Source organism: Malus domestica, chromosome 05 (genome assembly GCF_042453785.1).
Source record: "Malus domestica chromosome 05, GDT2T_hap1".
Lineage (NCBI taxonomy): Eukaryota > Viridiplantae > Streptophyta > Magnoliopsida > Rosales > Rosaceae > Malus > Malus domestica.
In genome coordinates this window covers 29,275,302-29,294,903 of record NC_091665.1, presented here as the reverse complement: position 1 = coordinate 29,294,903, position 19,602 = coordinate 29,275,302, and the positions used below count along the sequence as shown (strand labels likewise).

Below are 19,602 nucleotides of genomic sequence, written 5' to 3'. Positions count from 1 at the left end.
GTGGAGTGAACAATGAATGTTAAGAGCATCTCTAAAAGAGATGCCAAATTCAAAACATCAAATTTCAGTTTGATGGTTGACTTGGCAATTTGACATATTGCCAATATTTTCCTTCCACCCGATGTGCCAAAATTTATTGCTTCATTTCTTTTTTTTTTTCAAACAAAAATAATAAAAGTTGGACTGTTGATAGTTAAAAATATAAAAAAATAAAAAACACTTAAATATGATAGGCATTTAAGGTGAAGTAAGTTGAATGCCTTTGGAGATAACAAAAAACTTATTTGACGCCATTGCTTCATGGCATCAATTTTGACGCTTGAAGTTCAGCCTTCTTCTCTATGTCAATTTTAACATCTCAATTGGAGTAGATTGTAAATCATTTATTATTGTTATAAGTCTATCTGATTTTTTTTAAATTTTCTTTGGAGATGGTCTATGTTTTGTTTTGTTTTTTTTTTTATATAGCAATAACTCATGTTAATTAACAATTATTAAACAGCGTATTATGTGGTAGATTAATAAAGGAAGGTAGAAAATTGGGTGAATTCCACTTGAGTTAACATTACGCAACTCCGGAGATAATGCGTAGTTAACTAATTAATAAGCACCCAAATCCGACTAAACCAACAAGTGAAAAAGTCAATTACATGGGGCCCACATGATTAGGTTTTAATGAGCACCGCCAATTGGCACTCGCCAATCCGCGTTTTACAGTTAACCATTAACAGAAACAAAGAATCAAAAAGTTAATGTCAGACTCCGAGTCCGAGACCGACACTGAGTCTGAGTGAGTGAGACAACCTCACGGAGAAGCAACAACTCGAAGAATGGGGAACCTTCGAATCTCCGGCAGCGGTAGAGGAGGAGCCGCGCGGAGCTCCGTCGCCTCGTTCAGAGTGCTTGCCATGGCCATTGCAGTCGCCGTCGTCTTCGTCTTTTCGCTCTCCTTCGTCTTCGCTTCCCGAACCGACTCCTCCGATGTCGGCGACTCGGTAAGTGTTTCTCTACTGTTCTTTCACACTCTCGCTGCTTCAATGGAGTTTGAAGTTCATGATTTGTATTTCCCGATCTAATCTAATCGTTTTTCGATTTTCGGTTTTCGTTCCCGCGCTGGAACTGGATTTAGTACCAAAGTATCAAAATTTCCAATAAAAATAAGAGCAATTTTTTATATTTTGATGGTAATTGTGAATTAGGGTTTGGATTCCGGTTCGTTTGGTGGATTTGGATCGACGAGAAGGACCGTACTAGCCCTGAAATCGGACCCACTGAAGCCCCGACTGGACCAGATCCGGAAGCAGGCGGACGATCATCGGACGCTAGCCCTAGCGTACGCGAGCTATGCGCGGAAGCTGAAGCTTGAGAACTCGAAGCTGGTTCGGGTCTTCGCTGATCTCTCCCGAAACTACTGGGATCTCATGAACAAGCCCGCCTATCGCGCTCTGTTCGAATCAGACGGTCTCAACATTGACGAATCGGTGCTGCGGCAGTTCGAGAAAGAAGTGAAAGAGCGAATCAAAGTTACTAGACAAGTAATCGCCGAAGCGAAAGAGTCTTTCGATAACCAGCTCAAGATTCAGAAGCTGAAGGACACCATTTTCCAAGTGAATGAGCAGCTGACGAAGGCTAAGAAGCAAGGGGCTTTCTCGAGCTTGATTGCTGCGAAGTCGATCCCGAAGAGCTTGCATTGCGTCGCAATGCGGCTGATGGAGGAGCGAATTGCGCATCCGGAGAAGTACACTGATGAAGGGAAGCCGATTCCCCCGGAAATTGAGGACCCCAATCTGTACCATTATGCTATTTTTTCGGATAACGTGATTGCAGCGTCGGTGGTGGTGAATTCGGCGGTGAAGAACGCCAAGGAGCCATGGAAACATGTCTTCCATGTCGTGACTGATAAGATGAACCTTGGAGCAATGCAGGTTATGTTTAAAAGCAAGGACTATAATGGGTCACATGTTGAAGTGAAGGCTGTGGAGGATTATAAGTTTTTGAATTCTTCATATGTGCCGGTGTTAAAGCAATTGGAAAACGCAAAGTTGCAATCATTTTACTTTGAGAATAAGCTCGAGAATGCAACCAAAGACGCAACAAACATGAAGTTCAGGAACCCCAAGTATTTGTCCATATTGAACCACTTGAGGTTTTATTTGCCTGAAATGTACCCGAAATTGCATAGGATTCTATTTTTGGATGACGATATAGTGGTTCAGAAGGATTTAACTGGTCTGTGGAGGATTGATATGGATGGGAAGGTGAATGGGGCGGTTGAGACATGTTTTGGGTCTTTCCATCGTTATGCACAGTACATGAATTTCTCACATCCTCTGATTAAGGAGAAGTTTAATCCTAATGCGTGCGCGTGGGCTTATGGAATGAACTTCTTTGATCTGGATGCGTGGAGAAAGCAAAATTGTACTGCCGAGTATCATTACTGGCAAAATCTGGTAAGAGATTACTTTTCTTTTGGTCAAATTTGTGTTGCATTTTGAAATCAATATTGTTCTGATATGTATATATGCATTTGTTGTAAAAACTGTTTGGTTGTGCAAATTTTGTGCATTTGTTGTTTTTTTTTGTTTCGAATCTGCAGCTTTTGGTTGCCGTAGGGGTACCTTAAAGGGATCCATAGTAAGGAATGTGCCACTAGCTGCAGTGAAAAGAGAAGGGAAACTTACTCATAATGCTTTTTAGATGCTATAACGTCGTTCTTATGAATTATTCTGTTCTACTATATCTCTGTTAATTGTGTGTTTTCCCATCTCTTGAGTAGCACTGACTAGGGATGTTGATCTTATTGCAGAACGAGAACCGTAGTCTGTGGAAATTGGGGACACTTCCGCCAGGTTTAATCACATTTTACTCAACAACAAAGCCACTAGACAAGTCATGGCACGTTCTGGGACTTGGCTATAATCCGAGCATCAGCATGGACGAGATTCGCAATGCTGCAGTGGTGCACTTCAACGGGAATATGAAGCCTTGGCTTGATATTGCCATGAGCCAGTTCAAGCCACTCTGGGAAAAACACGTCAGTTATGATATGGAGTTCGTTCAGGCCTGCAATTTTGGTCTTTAAACGAACCGGATTTGTTGAAGCTCTAATTGGAGAATCTGCCAATGCTAGTCCTACAGCTAGTAAGCTATCCCTCTTTTGGATTCCATTATCGCTTGTGGCACGTTTACTAATTATTCTTAGTACAGGGACGATATGCATCAATCTAAGTGTAGCATACCTGTTTTCCATGTTAATCTAGGTCTTCTTTTTATTGTTTCATACAACTTAATTTCACTTGGAACATGTCAACTACTGAAAAGTTGGTGGAAATTTACGGTAAACTTTCAAACACGTCGTTTTTGTTCGCTTATTTCTGCCATATCATTGTGACATTCGTCTATTAGACGATTTATCCAAAAGTTATATTTATCTTCGTCGGCTCCAACAATGGCATAATTGGTACTTTGTCATAAGAGGCTACTACTTATTGCTAAGTTCTACCAATTTCCCCATATTTAGTGAAATTAGAAGCATCTCCTAGTCTGGACAGTGTGTGTACAAATTGTTAAAATTATCTTCCAGACATTTTTACAAAACTTTGTGTGCATAGAGTATCCCATACATTTCTATTCGTCACGGGACGGGAAGCAAATTGTCGTCGAGGAAAGTCTTCGGAATCGTTATTCTGATGTTGATGCTCAAACGTTTTGCTACTTGGAGGGATATATTATGCAAAAGCCTGAAGGTGCAATCATAGAAACAAAAAACGTGTTGCTAGTCTCAGTTTCCCGCACAATAAGCCTCCCATGGTTAGTCCACGATTTTTGGGTCCTTCCATTTACACAATCGAAAAATTTCGCCCTACGAACTCACACTCGACATGCTGGTGTACTGTGGGGGCCTTTTTGGACCATACTAAGCCAAACCAACATTAGCATTACCTAGAAGCCTAAGGTTCTTCCAAAGCCAATCCTGACTAGCAGAACGACTTAAGAATCAGTTAGGACAAGCCTAAGGTTCTTCCAAAGCCAATCCTGACTAGCAGAACGACTTAAGAATCAGTTACGTCGGGGCTCGGGAAGCTTTCGGGCTCGCCGTCCCCTTATCCCAGGAGCATGCTCCCGAGCGTACACACACACACACACTAGCGCGGCAACCCGCTCTCCTGGCAGGAGCAGCTCGAGCAATCCGCCAACTAGCCACTCCATCCGAGTCGTGGGTTCTCCCCCTAGCCATCGCATCGTTTGCCTTTAACTTTAATTCTAGGTAGCCGTTATTACATTCGTTAAAATTTGATCCTACAAAAGCATAGAAAGCTATAAACTCCATGACAGAGATCACGGAAACCTGCAACATGAGGCAGCCATTACAACAGAAAAACCCTAAACAAAAATATCAGCACTTCGAAGTTTCCAAGTCCTATCGTCATTTCCCAATTTCCATCCACATAAAAACCAATGGAGCTACAAACAGTTTATCCAAAATATAATAAGCACAAAATCTAACACCGCTATCGCCTCCAAAATAGCTTCGATATAAAAACCCGAAAAAAAAAATAAAGGTTAAAAGAAAATCCTATGGAATATCCTAGGTTGCTGGTTCATCCACAAAACGATCAGAAACGAACCTCTCAGTGCTATCCAATTAACTTCACCATCGACACACTTCCAAACAAAAAAAATTAATCTGTCGCCGTTTGTGACCAAACTTCTAAAGCAGGCGTTCTCATGCCGAGGCAGACACCTGTGGTGCTGTGCCTTTTGCTGCTGCATTAACCGCCACCCCACCAGCACGATTCACACGACCACCATTGTCAGACCTCTGATATCCATCTCCTCCACGGCCCAATGATCCTCCCCTATTGCTACTCCTACTTCCATAATCAGACTTGAAATCACCACGACCACCATTGAAATCGCCACGGCCATAAGCCCTACCACCTCCATAGCCTCCACGTCCTCTTGGTCCCTCAGTCCTGTACCCGTTCCCATTGCCCTTCCCAGAAAACCGTCCCCTCCCTGCGTAAATAAAGAAAAGGATGAGCATAAAAAATTAGAATCAAGAAAGCTAGAAATAGACAAACATAATGTTGGAACACAAAATTCAACTCACCTCGAGTGGATCTCTTTTCCTCAACATAAACTTGCTGTCCACTGATCTCGATGGGTGAAGCCTAAAACACCAATACAGAAATATTATTAGCACAATAACTTAAAAATCTACAAGAACATAAAGACATTGTTATATCAAAAGGATTAAATATATATGCATTCATAATTCACAAGCAAATTTCTCGGGTTCTCTGCTATTCCGTAGGGTTCAAACAAATACAGCAATAGATATGTTCAAACATCTAAGACGCAGATCATAAAAAGGATAGTGGGTCAATGTCTATTAAGTACCTCCATCGCACTTTGCACAGAACTTGCAGCCTCAAATTCCACGAAGCCAAAACAGAACCCCTGTTGTAATGATGAAGAGACAATTAAGTATATCATTCACAGAAGGATTGCCAACATCAAACAACAGAGAAACTTGTGCTGATAAATCACAAACCCTTAGCATTCTAACTTGAACACCATTCTTCTTGATCTGTCCGAATTTCTTAAACTCAGTCTCGATTACAGTATTTGTACAATCCATTGGCAGACCTTTAATGTAGATAGAGTGACCTTCAGCTGTTCACAACAAACAAAATTAACAATTGTATCAAACTAATGCAAACATACAAGATGTGTAACAGAAAGTACATTAACTCGTAATACAACGAACTGCTCACCTTCGGGCTCTAAATTCCCATTTTCTCTAGCATTTGTGCTGGATACTGTTTCTGAAACTGGAGCAGATATTGGAGCAGTAGCCACTTGGTTCTCCTGCTTCTTTGGGACAGACCTCACAGGTGCTGGAGTAGAAAATGGGACAGTACCCTCCTTCATGCTCTTAAGCTGGAACAATTGGTAAAGACCCCAAATAAGTATGAACAATAACAAAGAAAGTAGAAACGTATTGACTTCTTTTGCACAACTTAATTGCAAAACTAATGAGAAATGTAGTACTACAACCAAAAACACATCTAACAGATATAAAAAGATCTAGAGGCATGAGATGTTGCAAAACAGCTGCTTACAATTGAGGCATATGACTTCTTTGGTGCTTCAACTTTAGAGTTAGATTCAGCTTCAACTTTAGAATTAGACTCAACCTCAACTTTGGGTTTGGATTCAGCTTCAACTTTTGTGAATGATTCAGCTTCAACTTTATTCACTACTTGGGAATCATCAGGAATTTCGTTGACGACTTCAGGTTCTGGTACTTCCTTCTCTTCAACAGAAACTACTCCATTTTCCGAAGGTTTGAACAGTTCCTCCTTGACAACGTCCTCAGACACTGAAATCACAGGCTCCGGGACATGATTGTCCTGCAAAGCAGTAGCATCTGCAAAAAGAATATTCTCAAACTCAATTAGATTGAACCAAAATTACCCACTTGAAAGACTTAAAGAAGCAGCAGTTTAAGCCATACCATGTTTGGGAGTAATAGGAGGTTCAACTTCAACATCAACAACCAATCCATTGTCCTCGTTTTCAGGGTTGGAATCTTCAACATATCTAAAGACATCGTTCAAAACAAAGTAGCCTACGTCTTGTGGCGCCAAGAAAAAACTTTGAGTAAATGTCTTCCTTAAAAGGTCCTTTCCAGTTAAATACCCAGTGACAAGAACAAATACTCCCCCATTGTAAGATTCTTGAGCATCCACAGTTTTGATATTTGCACTGAGCTCTCCGTAATCAAGTATCTTCTTGTTGATTTCCTGTCCAATAAAATGCAATAACACTCACAATTTCAGTGGACAAAATTTAAAGATACCCACAGCATAAACATCTATGCCACAAATACTGTACTTTAGTGTCAATTATAAACGTGATCTGGCATAAACATGAAGTTGTCACAAAGGTAGGGTATTGTAAGGAGCTTACCTCCATGGTGGTTGTAATGCTCATGATCCCATCATCTCCCGGACGACCAAGCTTACTGATATCTTGGTAAAAACGATGAACAAGCTCAGGAGATTGTTCCAAGATATTGTAGTACTGAAGAACAAAGGCATTGCCAACCTATATTTAACAAAATGTTCCAACAAAATTCAGTTAGCAACCATCAGGATCAATACGGTAATCAATCATCGACAACTGTACATATTTAATATCAATACATACAACGTCGGCAGTAGGAGTGAGACTCGCAACTGGGGCTTGCTGCACCATCGTTGCCATCTCTGATCAACCTCCAGAACCAAACAAAAACAAAACCATTACATGTAGAACCATAAAAATTTAACTAGATCATTTATTCAAAACATAAATACAAAAATTACCAGCACCAAAAGAATTACACTTTCAAAAAAAATTACATCAAACATATTTTCCTCAATTTAACTGAAGATACATTAACATATATATGTATATTCCTTAATTTAAATACATACTTTCCAAAATAAATATTAAGTGAAATTCAGCACAAGTTCGTACACTACAACATTTAAGCAAAAATTAAATTAAATTAAATAAAAAAAAAATTGAAGCTCAAATCACTTCACTACAAGCTAAAGCATACGAGTTCAGATTTCTAGGAAACAAAGGGAGATCCAAAGCGAGCGAAAATCAACAAAAACACACATGAAAATATTCAAAGCGTAATGAAATGTGTGAGATTTGAGAAGAGAGAAAGAGTTACCTGAGCGCGGATCGGCGGAAGTGAGGTGAGAGAAGAAGAAAAGGTAGGCGGAGAGCTCGGCGACTTCTCTCACCTCCTCTCGGCGGCGTTTGGCGGTTTCTAGGGTTTTGAGCGGATCTCCAAGAGGCGCGAGAGCGTTGGTACAGGAGGAGGGAGTGGGAGACAGAAAGTGAGAAAAAGGGTTTTTGGGTCATTATATATGAGAGAAGGAAATTGAAATTTTTTATTATTTTATTTCTCTTGCACAAATTTAAGTTTTTAATTTGGATTTTTTACTTGAAACTTTAACGAAAAGCATCCGGTACTGTTTACTTTAACGAAAAATCACATTTTTACACTAAAAAGTCAATCCTGATACTATTCACTTTACTCTTTATTTTGTCCTTATAATTAAAACTCAAAGTTTTCAAGCCATTTTCATTAGTTTTCCTTTTTTACTTCTCATACATCATTCATTAATTTTTGTTTTTTGATATTTTTCAATTCATATGATCCGATAGTAAGAAAATTAAAAAAGTATGTGAGAAGTAAAAAAATGATGTGTAGGTACCATACCCCTTCAATTTAACTAATTCAATATTATTTTTGAGGACAGAAAAATTAGAAAATAAAACAAAGGTGGAGTCCTAAGTGCAATTTTTAATCTAATCCTCATTGGACAAAATAAAACTTAATTATGACTAGATGAAGCTCAATAAACAATTTAAAAAATAAATAATATATATATATAGAAAAGAGAGAAGTTGGAAAAAAATGAGAGAGAGAGAGAGAGAGAGAGAGAGAGAGAGAGAATATGGGTTTTTGAAAAAAAATAGAGAAGGCATGATGAGATGTGGGGTGAGGTTTGAAAAAGAAAACAAAATTTAGTTGGTGCAAAATTACAGTGGCTACTGGTCATGATTTTATTTTGTGATAGACGAACAATTTGACTCTTCATCCTCTTGTGGATGACAAAATCTTTTTGTTAATAGGTAATTTAGATAATGATTATTGTTTTAAGCATTCACTAATTCCTTACTTAGGGTACTTGAATATATAAGGGCATGTTACTTCCTTGAAATTGAAGGTGTCATAAATCAAAATGATATGTTGTTTAGTCCCTAAGTGAATGATATCTAGTTGTTCATACATGGGTATCTAATTTTATTGCATGTTAAAAATTAAATTGATACGAGTCTATTGCATACTCATTCATGATAAATAAACATGTCATAAGTAAAGCAGTGAGAGCTTCAAAGATGGAATTTTATGATTGGCCAACCAATCGGCTAACTCTTTGAATCGGTTGACAAGTAATGATTAGGTTTCCACGATTGATCAATAAGGTTTATTTTCATTCATTTATTTATTTCATTCTTCACATAGTTGATTATTTATGATGAAAATTGTTAGTGTTTAAAGTGTAAATTTTAACACAAATAACGTTGTATTGTAATGACGAAAAACAACGATGTCTATATAATCTGAAGCGACTTTGATCCTCACCAATCTTCTTTCTCCTAACAACGAACAAGTTAACTAACCAAAGTTATTATTTTGAAAGAAAAAAAAGCATACTGAGTGCCCTCAGCAAACCTTTGAGTGCGTGTAACATTCTTGCTCCCGCACTATCGTGTGAGCCCAAAAACATCAATAGTCGGGGCACCCAATCATCTCTCTTTGGGCCCTCCATCAACACCATGTAGCCTAGCCTGTCTTGACTGTTCAGGCGATAGATCTAAATTTTTATTTGTGGAATATTATTAGTACTCTAAAAACGCAATTTTATAAACCACACTCAACAAATATTTCACTCTTGGAAAGCGCATGTCGGATTTGCATACATATATTGATCCCAATTATGTCTCCAACATGTAGAGAAAGTTAAGAAGCTATTAGCCGTCTTTGCCTTTCGACCTTCTGTCTCTAAATTATTCTCAGTTTCTCTTACGCTTGTGCTGAAAACTAGTGATTTAGAGACTGGGCTATAAAAGATTATCGTCGCTCTTGTCTCCCATATTTATTTCACTAGAGATGAATTTTTTAAAATGCCAATAAGAATTTCATTTAGCTTTTTCGTGCACATATATGAACAGATTTAGAGGCATGAGAATATTACACAAAGGCTTCTTAGAAGTGAGCCACGCAACGTCTTGTGAACCTCTTCAATTCTACAGTTGGATTCAGCCACCTCCATCGAACTATTTGGAATTTCAAAGCCTTACAGAACGAGAGATATGACATGTCTAACTTTATATCATGCTCGAAGATGGAATGGTGCGATAGGTCTAACCGGGCGCCATAAAATGAGATGAGATATACGACAGGTCTAATCGTGTATCATACTCGACGTATATCGTATCTTGAGATCGAAACGTAACGCGAATACTCTCAACTCAAATACCGCGCACAAAAAATATGAACACTACATATCGTATTCTTCCACTCGTACATACCATACACCCAAACACGAAGAGCTTAACCTTAAAAGAACGATTTTTTTCCCACAAAACTAGTAGCCAACCTCCTGCGATGCCAAGAAAAACCTTCGAGTGAAGTTCTTACTTAAATTGTTGTCCTTCCCAGTTAAATACCCAGGGACAACCACTGAACTCCGCCACCGTGACATTCTTCAGCGACATCTCCATACTCAAGTATCTTCCTGCTGACTCCCTTCCCAACAATATATAGCTCATAAACATATACAAAGGAATCAGACTCGGACTCTCGCAATTTTTACAAGCTCCATCTACACTTTACAACTTCAAATGCTCCATTGGGACACTCGATGATGGGATGAAAAATGGTCAACTTCAAAAGCTCCATTGGAACTACTGAATCTAACTGTTAATTTTAACTATAACTCTAAGATTGTGAGTTATTTCGATTAAGCGGCGGGCAATGCCCAAAAAATAGGAAGCTATTTATTATTGTTTGTGCTTGACGTACAAGGAAAGTGGTTAAAAAGGGAAGAAAAAGGAAGTATAATAGTATAAGAGTTGTAGAAGAAATGTAAAAGAAAGAGTACACGCTAATAACAAAAAACTATTCATAGTTGTTTTCAAAGATTTAGTTAAAGCGCAGTAAGTTAAATGTTAAGAATTTAGATAACATTAACAAGAGCAAAATCTTGAAAAAGTAAAAAAAAGGGGCATACGGGCTGGTTTAGTATTGCTGTGCTTTTAAAATAAACTACTTCTGTTGTGCTGTGAGAATAAACTTATTTTTTTTGCTTCACGTTTTTAGTTTTTTTTTCACCAAAAACTGAAAATAAGTTATTTTTAAGTGTTTACCAAACATCTCTTTAAACTTAGCTTTTTTTTATATCTATTTTTTATAAAGACACACGGTACCAAACCAGTACAACATGTACAGGAATTTCTGATCTAAAAAGGTTAACTGTACGTTAATCACAGTTAGATTAGCAGCTTTACACACGACGAATGCAAAAAATGTAAGCCTGCCAGTCCCATTAATACCAGCAATTCTCATCAGCCACGATTAAAATAAAAGAGAAAACTAGCTAGCAAATGAGAAGAAATGAAAAGGGTCGAGTACTTAACTCGGTCATCTTTCAGCTCGGCTCATCATCCAAAAGCAGATGGGATCACAGTGATGTGCCTCAGCGGCTGGGAAACATCGGTGCCTCCGGCATGCTGCACGAATTCAGCCGGCGAGAATGCGGTTCCATGGCAGACGCACACGATGGTGATCTCAGATTTCGTGTATCTGTACAACAACCCATGAACCGTTTTCCCGTTCGGGCCGGTCCCGGTCGTCGAGACGTAAGGCATTTGGGGAAGGGAAACCGCATTGCTGCCATTTTTGCTCATCGGGGGTTTCGGAGGCTTGGAAATTGGGTCCGGTTTGGCAATTTCCTTCAGTGGAGGAAATGGAGGAGAAGATTCTTGTTTCGGTGACTTGGGTTTTGGGATTGGAGCCGGTTCCGCGTTTTCTGATTTGGGTTCTGTTTTTGGATTCAGTTTTTGTTCATTCCCTTTGGGATTGGATTCCAAGGAATTTGAAACCGGCTCTATGTTTTCTTGTATGCTCTGGCCTGAATGGCTTCTGCTCTCACTGCTTCCACCACCTAAGAAATTTCAAAAACCAAAAAGTCGGAATCATTTCCCGAGTTAAACCCTTTATTTCTGGCGTTTGGATGAATACAATAAACGCATAAACAAAAAGAGTGTGCGTAAATCATTTCCCGAGTTAAAAACATTTTAGCATACCTTCATGAGAAGCTGCGCTTTGATTATCTGACACGTTGGAGGAACTACACACTGGTGAAACATTTGTCCACGCCGGTTTCTTACCCAACCCACCATTTACCGACGCCGTTTTACCCGACCCACCATTTACCGATGCCGTTTTACCCGATCCACCATTCTGCTCCTTCTCACACCCGTTATTCAACTTCGGCTTATGCGCCTGAAAATGCCGAAAACCCCCGCCGCCGCTTGGGCCCCAGCACGGCATCACGCAAGGATTCGTGTACGGAACAAAATGGACCGGCGGGTACGGGTACTGAACCGGGTAGCGCAGCTCCCTTTGTCCGTTGCTCAAATTCAGATTGATCACATTCACATTCGTCTCCGTTCTCTCTTTCTTCACCCCAGGCTGCTCTTCCGCTTGGGAACCGTTCAGTCCCCGGATTTTCTTCTCCTCCCGCTTCCTCTTCGCTTCCTGCCTTCTCAACGCCTGCATCTCCCGCTTCGTCTGCGGATCCAGACGAGCGCTCTCCGGCTCCGACTGTTCCATCGGCGACGGAGAAGGCGCGTGCGGTTGGGACGGCAGCGTTTGGTGCTCGTTCTCTCTCGGAGCTACATCGAACCCGTTGGCCAGCTTCGAGTTCTCCGGCCTTCCAAAGCTGCCGCCGATCGACAGCCCCAAATCCAGCTCAATCTCCTCCTCTTTCAATCCCGATTTGGATACCTCTCCCATTTTTGCAGAACTCAAAATTTTAAAAAGCTTCAAGCTTCAGTCCATTTTTTTTGTTTGCTCTGAAAATCCTTTTAGGGTTTTTTAGGTTCAGAATTTCTGAGAGAGAGGGGGAAAGCGGGGAAATAGCCGGGGACCGAAGCGATTGAGAGCTGTACGTGGCAGAAAATCAGAAGGAGACAGGGACGGTGGGTGGACACGTAGGATATTTTGAATATATTTAGCAAAAAGGATTAGCTACTAATCCTAATTTAGCGCTAAAACTAATCATGTTTTTCCTGTTAATACGTTAATTTAGCGGGAATCAATCTCTTCTCAAGTGAAATGAGAAGTTCGGCGCACGCTCGTAGGTTCGCAGCGCGCGCCACGTGGCACACTTGCATGAAGAACTTGGTGACTGACACGCGTACGCGCCTGGCTCCCGTGAAATTAACAGCGGATAGGCGGAGAGCTCCGTAAAATCAGTCAGCCTGTCACCCGCGAATCTCAACCGTCCTTTTCAGTCCAGGTATCCCAGGAAAGCAAAGTCTGCGTGGCAATGTACTTGGTCGACACGTGTCGTAGTCGGGTATCTGTCTGGGGCCTTGTCCCATGAAGCAAAGGTCGAAACGTGGCGCATCACAGCTCAACAACGTCAATTTGGTCCGCCCCTTTTACGGAAAATGATGTTGAAGTGTGAGGTGGTTCATGTACGGTGATGCCGACACGCGGTGGAAGAGGAGTGGTTGGAGTCGGTTGTCTACGTAAGGCATTGGACACGTGGCGGCGTCTCGGGAGATGAGTTTGTTTCTAAAAGGAGAAGACAAGGTGGTGTGTAGCGCATACACCAGGTTTGAAATGCGTATAACCGACGCTTCAGATGGTTCCAACAGAGAGTTTTCAGTGTGACCGTCATACGAGATGATACATCATGGTTCTTATAGAAATAGTGGGTTATATGTGTTAAAATGTTAATAATTTAAACATTAAAATTTTTCATTACTTACATAAAACTACGTGATATATCATCTGTATTCTTATCACAATTAAAAATTTCTCGTTCTCAAGGATCCAATATGACCATTTAGATCTACGTTGCCGTTATATTGTTTTATGGAAGCGGTGGGGGCAGAAATTTGGCTCGGTTTTTTTTTTTTGGTGTCGTAGGGAAGGAATTGGCCTTTCTAACGAACGATGGTTGGTTGCCATGTGTCGTTTTTGGGGAGTCATAAGTCACCGTGGGCCAGGAGACTTTCATAAAAGGCCTAATTGGATAAATGGTCCCCGTGGTCATAAGGTATTCGGATGATAGCCCCTGTGGTAAAAAAATTCGGATTTAAACCCCTGTGGTCTAAGTCTGTTAGGATTTAAACCCCTGTGGTCTAAATCTGTTAGGATTTAAACATTTCTGTTAAATAATGCTGATGTGGCTGCCACGTGGCTGCCAAATGGCTGCCACGTGGCAAAATAATAATTTTTTTTTTTTTAAAAAAAAAACCTGAATTAAAAAAAAAAAAAAAAAAAAAAAAAAAAACAAACAAACCGGATCTGCAAGAAGAAGAAGGAAGAGGGAGAGGGAGGAGGGCGCGAGGAGACGGCTCCGGCGAGGGGGGAGCTAGTCTCCGGCAGGAAGAAGAAGAAGAAGAAGAAGAAGAACAAGAAGAAGAAGAAGAAGAAGAACAAGAAGAAGAAGAAGAAGAAGAAGAAGAAGAAGTCGCGCAGGGAGACCGGCGGGAAGAAGAAGAAGAAGGAAGAAGGAGAGGGAGGAGGGTCGCGCGGGGAGAGGGCTCCGTCGGGGGGGGGGGGAGCTGGTCTCCGGCGGGAAGAAGAAGAAGAAGAAGGAGAAGAAGTCCGGCGGGGTGGGGGAACGGGCGGAGGGCGGAGGGCGGAGGGCGGGGGGGATTTTCTGGGTTTCTGCGTTTTTTTTTTTTTTTTTTTTTTTTTTTTAATTCAGGTATTTTAAAAATTATTATTTTTGCCACGTGGCATATATGTGGCAACCACGTCAGCATTATTTAACCGAAGGGCATAAATCCTAACAGACTTAGACCACAGGGGTTTAAATCCGAATTTTTTTACCACAGGGGCTATCATCCGAATACCTGTTGACCACGGGGACCATTTATCCGATTAGGCCTTCATAAAATTAGGATTTTTTAGAGACACATGGGTGTCGGCAAGGTGTTTGAATAGAGCCACATAAATGCACTTAAGTAATGTTTGACTGTTTATGCACGTTGGATTTTAGCAATTTCTTATCATCGACGCATGATGGGCGCACATCTCATAAATAGTCAGATAAATGTCAGTAATTATTTCCAGCAACACGCATGTGAGTAATTTCTAGTGAGACTTACATATTGTCCAGTCAATTGTGTGTGAGCAATTGAGTTTAGGCCATCTCCAACTGCACGAGACAGTGAACTTGCTTTAGCCCTCTGGTATTTTAAAAAATTAATATTTTAATAAACAATGACTGATCATATTTTTTATTATCTCCAACTGAGTGACTAGATGATCATATGTCAAACATAGCCCTATGACAAAAAATCATCTCCAACCAAGGGTCAAAGGATTATAGTATGAAATGTGAAGAATTGAAATAAAATAAGGTAGGATAGTATGAAATGGTGAAAAATATGTGAGAAATAGTGTAGGAAAAAAATTAGAAATTTAAAAATAAAAAAAAAGCATCAAAAAAGAAAAAAGAAAAAAAGTGGGCTGGCTAGAGATGGCCAGCCCGCTAGCCTGATTGGCTGGTTTTGGCCTGGTAGGGCCCATAGGCCCTTTGGCCTAACCTTCGGTTGGAGACGGTTTTCAGATTATTTTCGATCCTTTGGCCCTCTAGACCCTTTAATTGGAGATGACTTTAGCTGAATTCATAGGTATCTACTTGTGGAGCTGACGTAGCTACATCCATCGCCAACAGGCAAGTGTGATGTATGACTACCAAGATATAAAATATCGATGATATCGGAAATATCGATAGTTCAAAAACACGGAAATTTCGATGGAAATATCGGGGTATTATTGATATCGATAAAAATTGAATAAAAACCATGAAAATTGTAAGAAAAACTTGGAAATTTTTTATTGAAACTTTGAAGGATGTTTATTTAGTCAATTATCTATTAGTTTATCACAAAAAATTGGAAGGAAATGCATTGCATGATAGATATAACTGATTTAAGTTGATTATATAGCGAGCTGGCAAACATTGTGAGTGTAGAAAATATGTAGTAATTAATGAAAGAAGTTTAAGCACACCATAATCATTTATATATAATGAATTAGTACAATATTTTACACTTTATACATTGCATGGTAAGATACATGAGTGACTTAGCAAGGTCTAAAATATCGATGATATCGGAAATATCGGTAGTTCAAAAAAATATCGGTAGTAAAAAAACACGGAAATTTCGATGGAAATATCGGGATATTATGGATATTTTAGACCATGACTACTAATGGTGTGAGATTCACATCTCATAAATAATCAATGCGTGTATGCGACTGACCACAACAAAATTCATCTGTACATATGATGAGTGAAAAAAAAAATATAAACCACAACAACTCTGGTCTTTCGGTTTTCCTTTTCTTTTGTTTTGTACTAACCATGTCTTACGACACCCAAAAGCATAAATAAAGAAAAAAAAAGAAAATGGTCATTAAATAGCTTGGTTTCCTCGTTTGCTTCCTCATGTCACATGATGTTTGTATAGTCATCCGAAAACTGATGGCGGGAGTAATCCTAGACCGGAGGCATCCTCATTACCAGCTGCCCTTCCATTTTACTGTGAAACACAGAATAAGTGTTCAAAGGGTTATGCGAACATCGGAGTCGGGGTTGGTAATTAGAGTGTAAAGCATTGTATACAAGCTCCCGCTAACAAAAACGATCGTATTAAGCGAGGGGCTGAATGTACGAGAAGGGGTTGAATACGAGATTTTTCTTCTTCGCGACTTACCTCTTTATGTAGTAGTAACAAAAGTCAGCTAAGATGAATGTTTGGACCATCTCACAGAGGAAAACTGCCAAAATCCAGAAATACCCGCTCCCGACTAAAAATATATATCCTCCTCTAGTCTCGTAGATCTGCAAGAGAATGGCAAAGTATTGCATTATTCCGATACACGTTGTTATGTATGTACAAGTATATACCTCCCTCTAGTCTCGTAGATCGGCAAGAAGTCATGCCTAACCTGAATAATCCAATGAGCACACGCCAAGAACCTTGAAATGCCCAATGCAAATACGTAATGCGAGGTAAATGGTTCGATCATCTGAAAGCAAATCATCATCAGAAGAAAACAAAGATCAATTGATCTGGTAAATGAGTGGTTCAAGAGCTTTAATCTGATGTAATCGCAACCTTCGCATTCTGCATCAAACGGAGTTGAGGCAGTACCGAAACGGCTTCCATGTATGCACTAAATGCCCAAAGGATTCGACTGATGCGGTTATATAGTGTATACGGGTGGACAAGCACGCCAAGGACAGCAGCAGGCACCACCTGCAATTCAAATGAAATTAAGTTGCGGTTTTTGTGGTAAAAAACAAGTATAAAAATCTTGTACCTTTTATAAAGTAGCAATGTAAATTCCAACTTCTTTGCTTCAAAGTTGAAGCAGAGCAAATACGTACATTCAATATCATTGCACATTGTCAGTAAGGGGTATGAACTATGAACAGTGGATTGAGGTGGCCAGAGTTAAAGCAACTCATCATGCACATGGAAGCAGCTTCAAATCTTCTCAAATCGGAAGCCTAATTTTCTTTTCCTATGTACGGTTTGTAAGGAGACGCCATTTGGTTTTATTACATGGGGCAATGGCAAATCATGCTATGGAGATGCATCGTAGGGAAAAGAAAGTACAAATAATAAGCAATTTTACGTCCCCAATTTAGTCTCACTCGAAATTTTTTGTTAATAGCACCAGTGTTTTAATATTGTCATCAAATAATTCCTACATATACGAAGCATATGATATTGATGAATCAACATATGAAATGTAGGGTACGCACATGTATACATATATGCATTTTCTCTTCAAACTATACTGGCCGATATATATACACAAACACTTAAGACAAAGGGAGATTAATATAAAATTGATACTAATAACAGCAGCAGATTAAAGATTTACCACATAATATAAGCGAAAATTGTCCAGTTCCTTGATGTGGGTTGACTTCAATTTAAACTGTATCATGTATATAACCCACACTGTTGAAACGAGCGTAGAAAAATCGAGCACAGTGTGAATGTCGCCCTCCATCATGGTACTGCAAAATAATCTTACTGCTAGGAAGAGAGCTGTGAGTTCCTGAGTCTTCAGGGAAAGACCTGAGAATGTAATAGATACCAACTGATTAGCCAAAGAACTTGGCACATTGAAAATATATATGCACTAAAGCTGATAATTAACAAATGTATTACTTTGAAACGATTACTTAGAATGTTAACTCATTTAACTACCTGATAAATGATAGGTCAGATTAAACTCGAATTTAACCACTTGATCAAATGAGAGGTAAGATTAAACTCGAACTACCGGATCAAATTAGAGGTCAGATTAATCAATTGAATAATTGTACTGCAGAATCATGAGCCGTACTTACTTTCGATTTATTTACCACAATAATGAATGAGATTGATACTCCAAATTTATTAAACATAGGGAATATTTGTATAAAAAAGAGTGCATGATGGTATATTTGGAGTGCCAATAACATCATCCTAATAATTTTATAATTTACAGAGGTAATTTACTGACATATTTGTCGATTTACTCCATGAACTTGCATAGAGCTGTCAGTTTCCCAAATAAACTTTAATTTTAGCCGATTACACCATGAACTTTTATAGTTATCTAATTTCCCCCTTGAACTTTAATTTTAGTCAATTACTCATTTAAACTTTTATAAATAGCCAATTTTCCTCTGACGCTATATTTTGAAAAATTTCATCCATTTTTCTATCAACTTTGATCACGTGAACAATACAAGATAACTGGGGAGAAAAAAGAATGGAAAATTGGATGAAAAATATTAAAATCTAACGCTAGGAAAGAAATTGACTATTTATAAAATTTATCGGCTAAAGTTACTCTCCCAATATAGGGCTTGAGGCATGTGACTCTAGTGATATTAAAAATTGGATACAAAAACGAACCGATTCCAAACCAGCATAAATCATGACAAATCAAATCAATAAAAATCCAAGAACTCAAATAGTATCCCAAATAAAAAAAATTAAATTATGAAGAATTGAGCAATTGAAAGGGCTTGGATACCTGAGCAAGTCTTCTGAGTAGTGAGCTTGTAAATGAGGACGACTATCCCGACGACATGCACGACTTCAGAGGCAATGAAAAAGTAGTTGTGATTCTTCACCCAAAACCTCAGTGCCACCAAAGCACACAATGCCAGCAGGCTACCCAGACAAACCTTGACTTTGATTGACTGCCTCCTCACCCATTGAAACAGCTTGTTCACCGGCGAGCTCCTCCTCCTCCCCATCGTAAATCTGGTGGCACAGCCGCGCGCCCGATCGGTCCCCTTCTAGAGAAAGAAGAGAAACTGGCAGAGCAAAAAAAGACACAGAATTTATGTTGTGTGTTTTTTGTGCGTGGTGTTGGGGGTAAAGAGTGTGAGGGTTTTGAGGGGGGATTGGGCATGCATTTGGTCCGATACGACGTGGCATTTATGCTGTTTCCATTTGGAGGACCAACAAGGAAGGGACACATATGGAATATAGGTTTTTAGGGAAGGCAGAATTAGGTTGGATCCTGAAGTTATTGGCTTGCCTTTTGGAGGCTATGGGGTTGAGTATGAAATCCTTGACCTTTCTTAAATATGAAAACAATATGCTTAATTTAGAGAATAAGACCATAAAAGTTATTTTTATTTTGATTACAAACGAGATTCTGATTCTGAATTATACTATATTGAAAAGAAA

General features: G+C 39.4%; 4 protein-coding genes across 5 annotated transcripts; 1 reads left to right on the top strand and 3 right to left on the bottom strand.

The window, feature by feature from the left end:
• The first annotated feature begins 572 nt into the window (after window positions 1–572).
• Window positions 573–3,352, top strand: LOC103435863 (galacturonosyltransferase 8). 2 transcript variants are annotated; one of them, XM_070822550.1, is made up of 4 exons: window positions 573–995; window positions 1,200–2,450; window positions 2,807–3,119; window positions 3,235–3,352. In XM_070822550.1, exons 1-3 carry the CDS (start codon window positions 831–833, stop codon window positions 3,080–3,082), a joined length of 1,692 nt encoding a protein of 563 aa, XP_070678651.1. In that variant the 5' UTR covers window positions 573–830; the 3' UTR covers window positions 3,083–3,119; window positions 3,235–3,352. The 2 variants fall into 2 exon arrangements, with proteins under 2 accessions (XP_070678651.1, XP_070678650.1); XM_070822549.1 differs by having other exon boundaries at window positions 703–995; window positions 2,807–3,352.
• Window positions 3,353–4,410: 1,058 nt separating this feature from the next.
• Window positions 4,411–7,907, bottom strand: LOC103435864 (nuclear transport factor 2-like). Its single transcript, XM_008374288.4, has 10 exons — window positions 7,736–7,907; window positions 7,219–7,286; window positions 6,979–7,116; window positions 6,524–6,812; window positions 6,129–6,436; window positions 5,781–5,946; window positions 5,558–5,679; window positions 5,404–5,463; window positions 5,114–5,174; window positions 4,411–5,019 (listed from the first exon to the last, which is right to left on the bottom strand). The coding sequence occupies exons 2-10, from the start codon at window positions 7,273–7,275 to the stop codon at window positions 4,727–4,729; spliced, it is 1,494 nt and encodes a 497-aa protein (XP_008372510.3). The 5' UTR covers window positions 7,276–7,286; window positions 7,736–7,907; the 3' UTR covers window positions 4,411–4,726.
• A 3,251-nt stretch (window positions 7,908–11,158) lies between these two features.
• On the bottom strand, window positions 11,159–12,842 carry LOC103409183 (ninja-family protein 2-like). Its single transcript, XM_008347990.4, has 2 exons — window positions 11,947–12,842; window positions 11,159–11,804 (listed from the first exon to the last, which is right to left on the bottom strand). The coding sequence occupies exons 1-2, from the start codon at window positions 12,656–12,658 to the stop codon at window positions 11,302–11,304; spliced, it is 1,215 nt and encodes a 404-aa protein (XP_008346212.3). The 5' UTR covers window positions 12,659–12,842; the 3' UTR covers window positions 11,159–11,301.
• A 3,337-nt stretch (window positions 12,843–16,179) lies between these two features.
• LOC103435866 (uncharacterized) lies at window positions 16,180–19,352 on the bottom strand. The gene is made up of 6 exons (XM_008374291.4): window positions 18,938–19,352; window positions 17,789–17,988; window positions 17,014–17,154; window positions 16,844–16,924; window positions 16,609–16,736; window positions 16,180–16,434 (listed from the first exon to the last, which is right to left on the bottom strand). Exons 1-6 carry the CDS (start codon window positions 19,161–19,163, stop codon window positions 16,392–16,394), a joined length of 819 nt encoding a protein of 272 aa, XP_008372513.3. The 5' UTR covers window positions 19,164–19,352; the 3' UTR covers window positions 16,180–16,391.
• Between the last annotated feature and the right edge of the window lie 250 nt (window positions 19,353–19,602).

Excerpts from the sequence above, each read along its gene's own strand:
- LOC103435866 (XM_008374291.4), bottom strand. The coding sequence starts at position 19,163 with ATGGGGAGGAGGAGGAGCTCGCCGGTGAACAAGCTGTTTCAATGGGTG. Across the intron at positions 16,737-16,843 it reads GTGCTCATTGGATTATTCAG|ATCTACGAGACTAGAGGAGG; the intron begins GTTAGGCATGAC and ends ATTCTCTTGCAG. Across the intron at positions 16,435-16,608 it reads TGTTACTACTACATAAAGAG|TAAAATGGAAGGGCAGCTGG; the intron begins GTAAGTCGCGAA and ends TGTGTTTCACAG.
- LOC103435864 (XM_008374288.4), bottom strand. The coding sequence starts at position 7,275 with ATGGCAACGATGGTGCAGCAAGCCCCAGTTGCGAGTCTCACTCCTACT. Across the intron at positions 6,813-6,978 it reads GCATTACAACCACCATGGAG|GAAATCAACAAGAAGATACT; the intron begins GTAAGCTCCTTA and ends TTTATTGGACAG. Across the intron at positions 5,020-5,113 it reads GGAAAAGAGATCCACTCGAG|GGAGGGGACGGTTTTCTGGG; the intron begins GTGAGTTGAATT and ends TTATTTACGCAG.
- LOC103435863 (XM_070822550.1), top strand. The coding sequence starts at position 831 with ATGGGGAACCTTCGAATCTCCGGCAGCGGTAGAGGAGGAGCCGCGCGG. Across the intron at positions 996-1,199 it reads CCTCCGATGTCGGCGACTCG|GGTTTGGATTCCGGTTCGTT; the intron begins GTAAGTGTTTCT and ends ATTGTGAATTAG. Across the intron at positions 2,451-2,806 it reads ATCATTACTGGCAAAATCTG|AACGAGAACCGTAGTCTGTG; the intron begins GTAAGAGATTAC and ends ATCTTATTGCAG.
- LOC103409183 (XM_008347990.4), bottom strand. The coding sequence starts at position 12,658 with ATGGGAGAGGTATCCAAATCGGGATTGAAAGAGGAGGAGATTGAGCTG. Across the intron at positions 11,805-11,946 it reads AAGCGCAGCTTCTCATGAAG|GTGGTGGAAGCAGTGAGAGC; the intron begins GTATGCTAAAAT and ends GAAATTTCTTAG.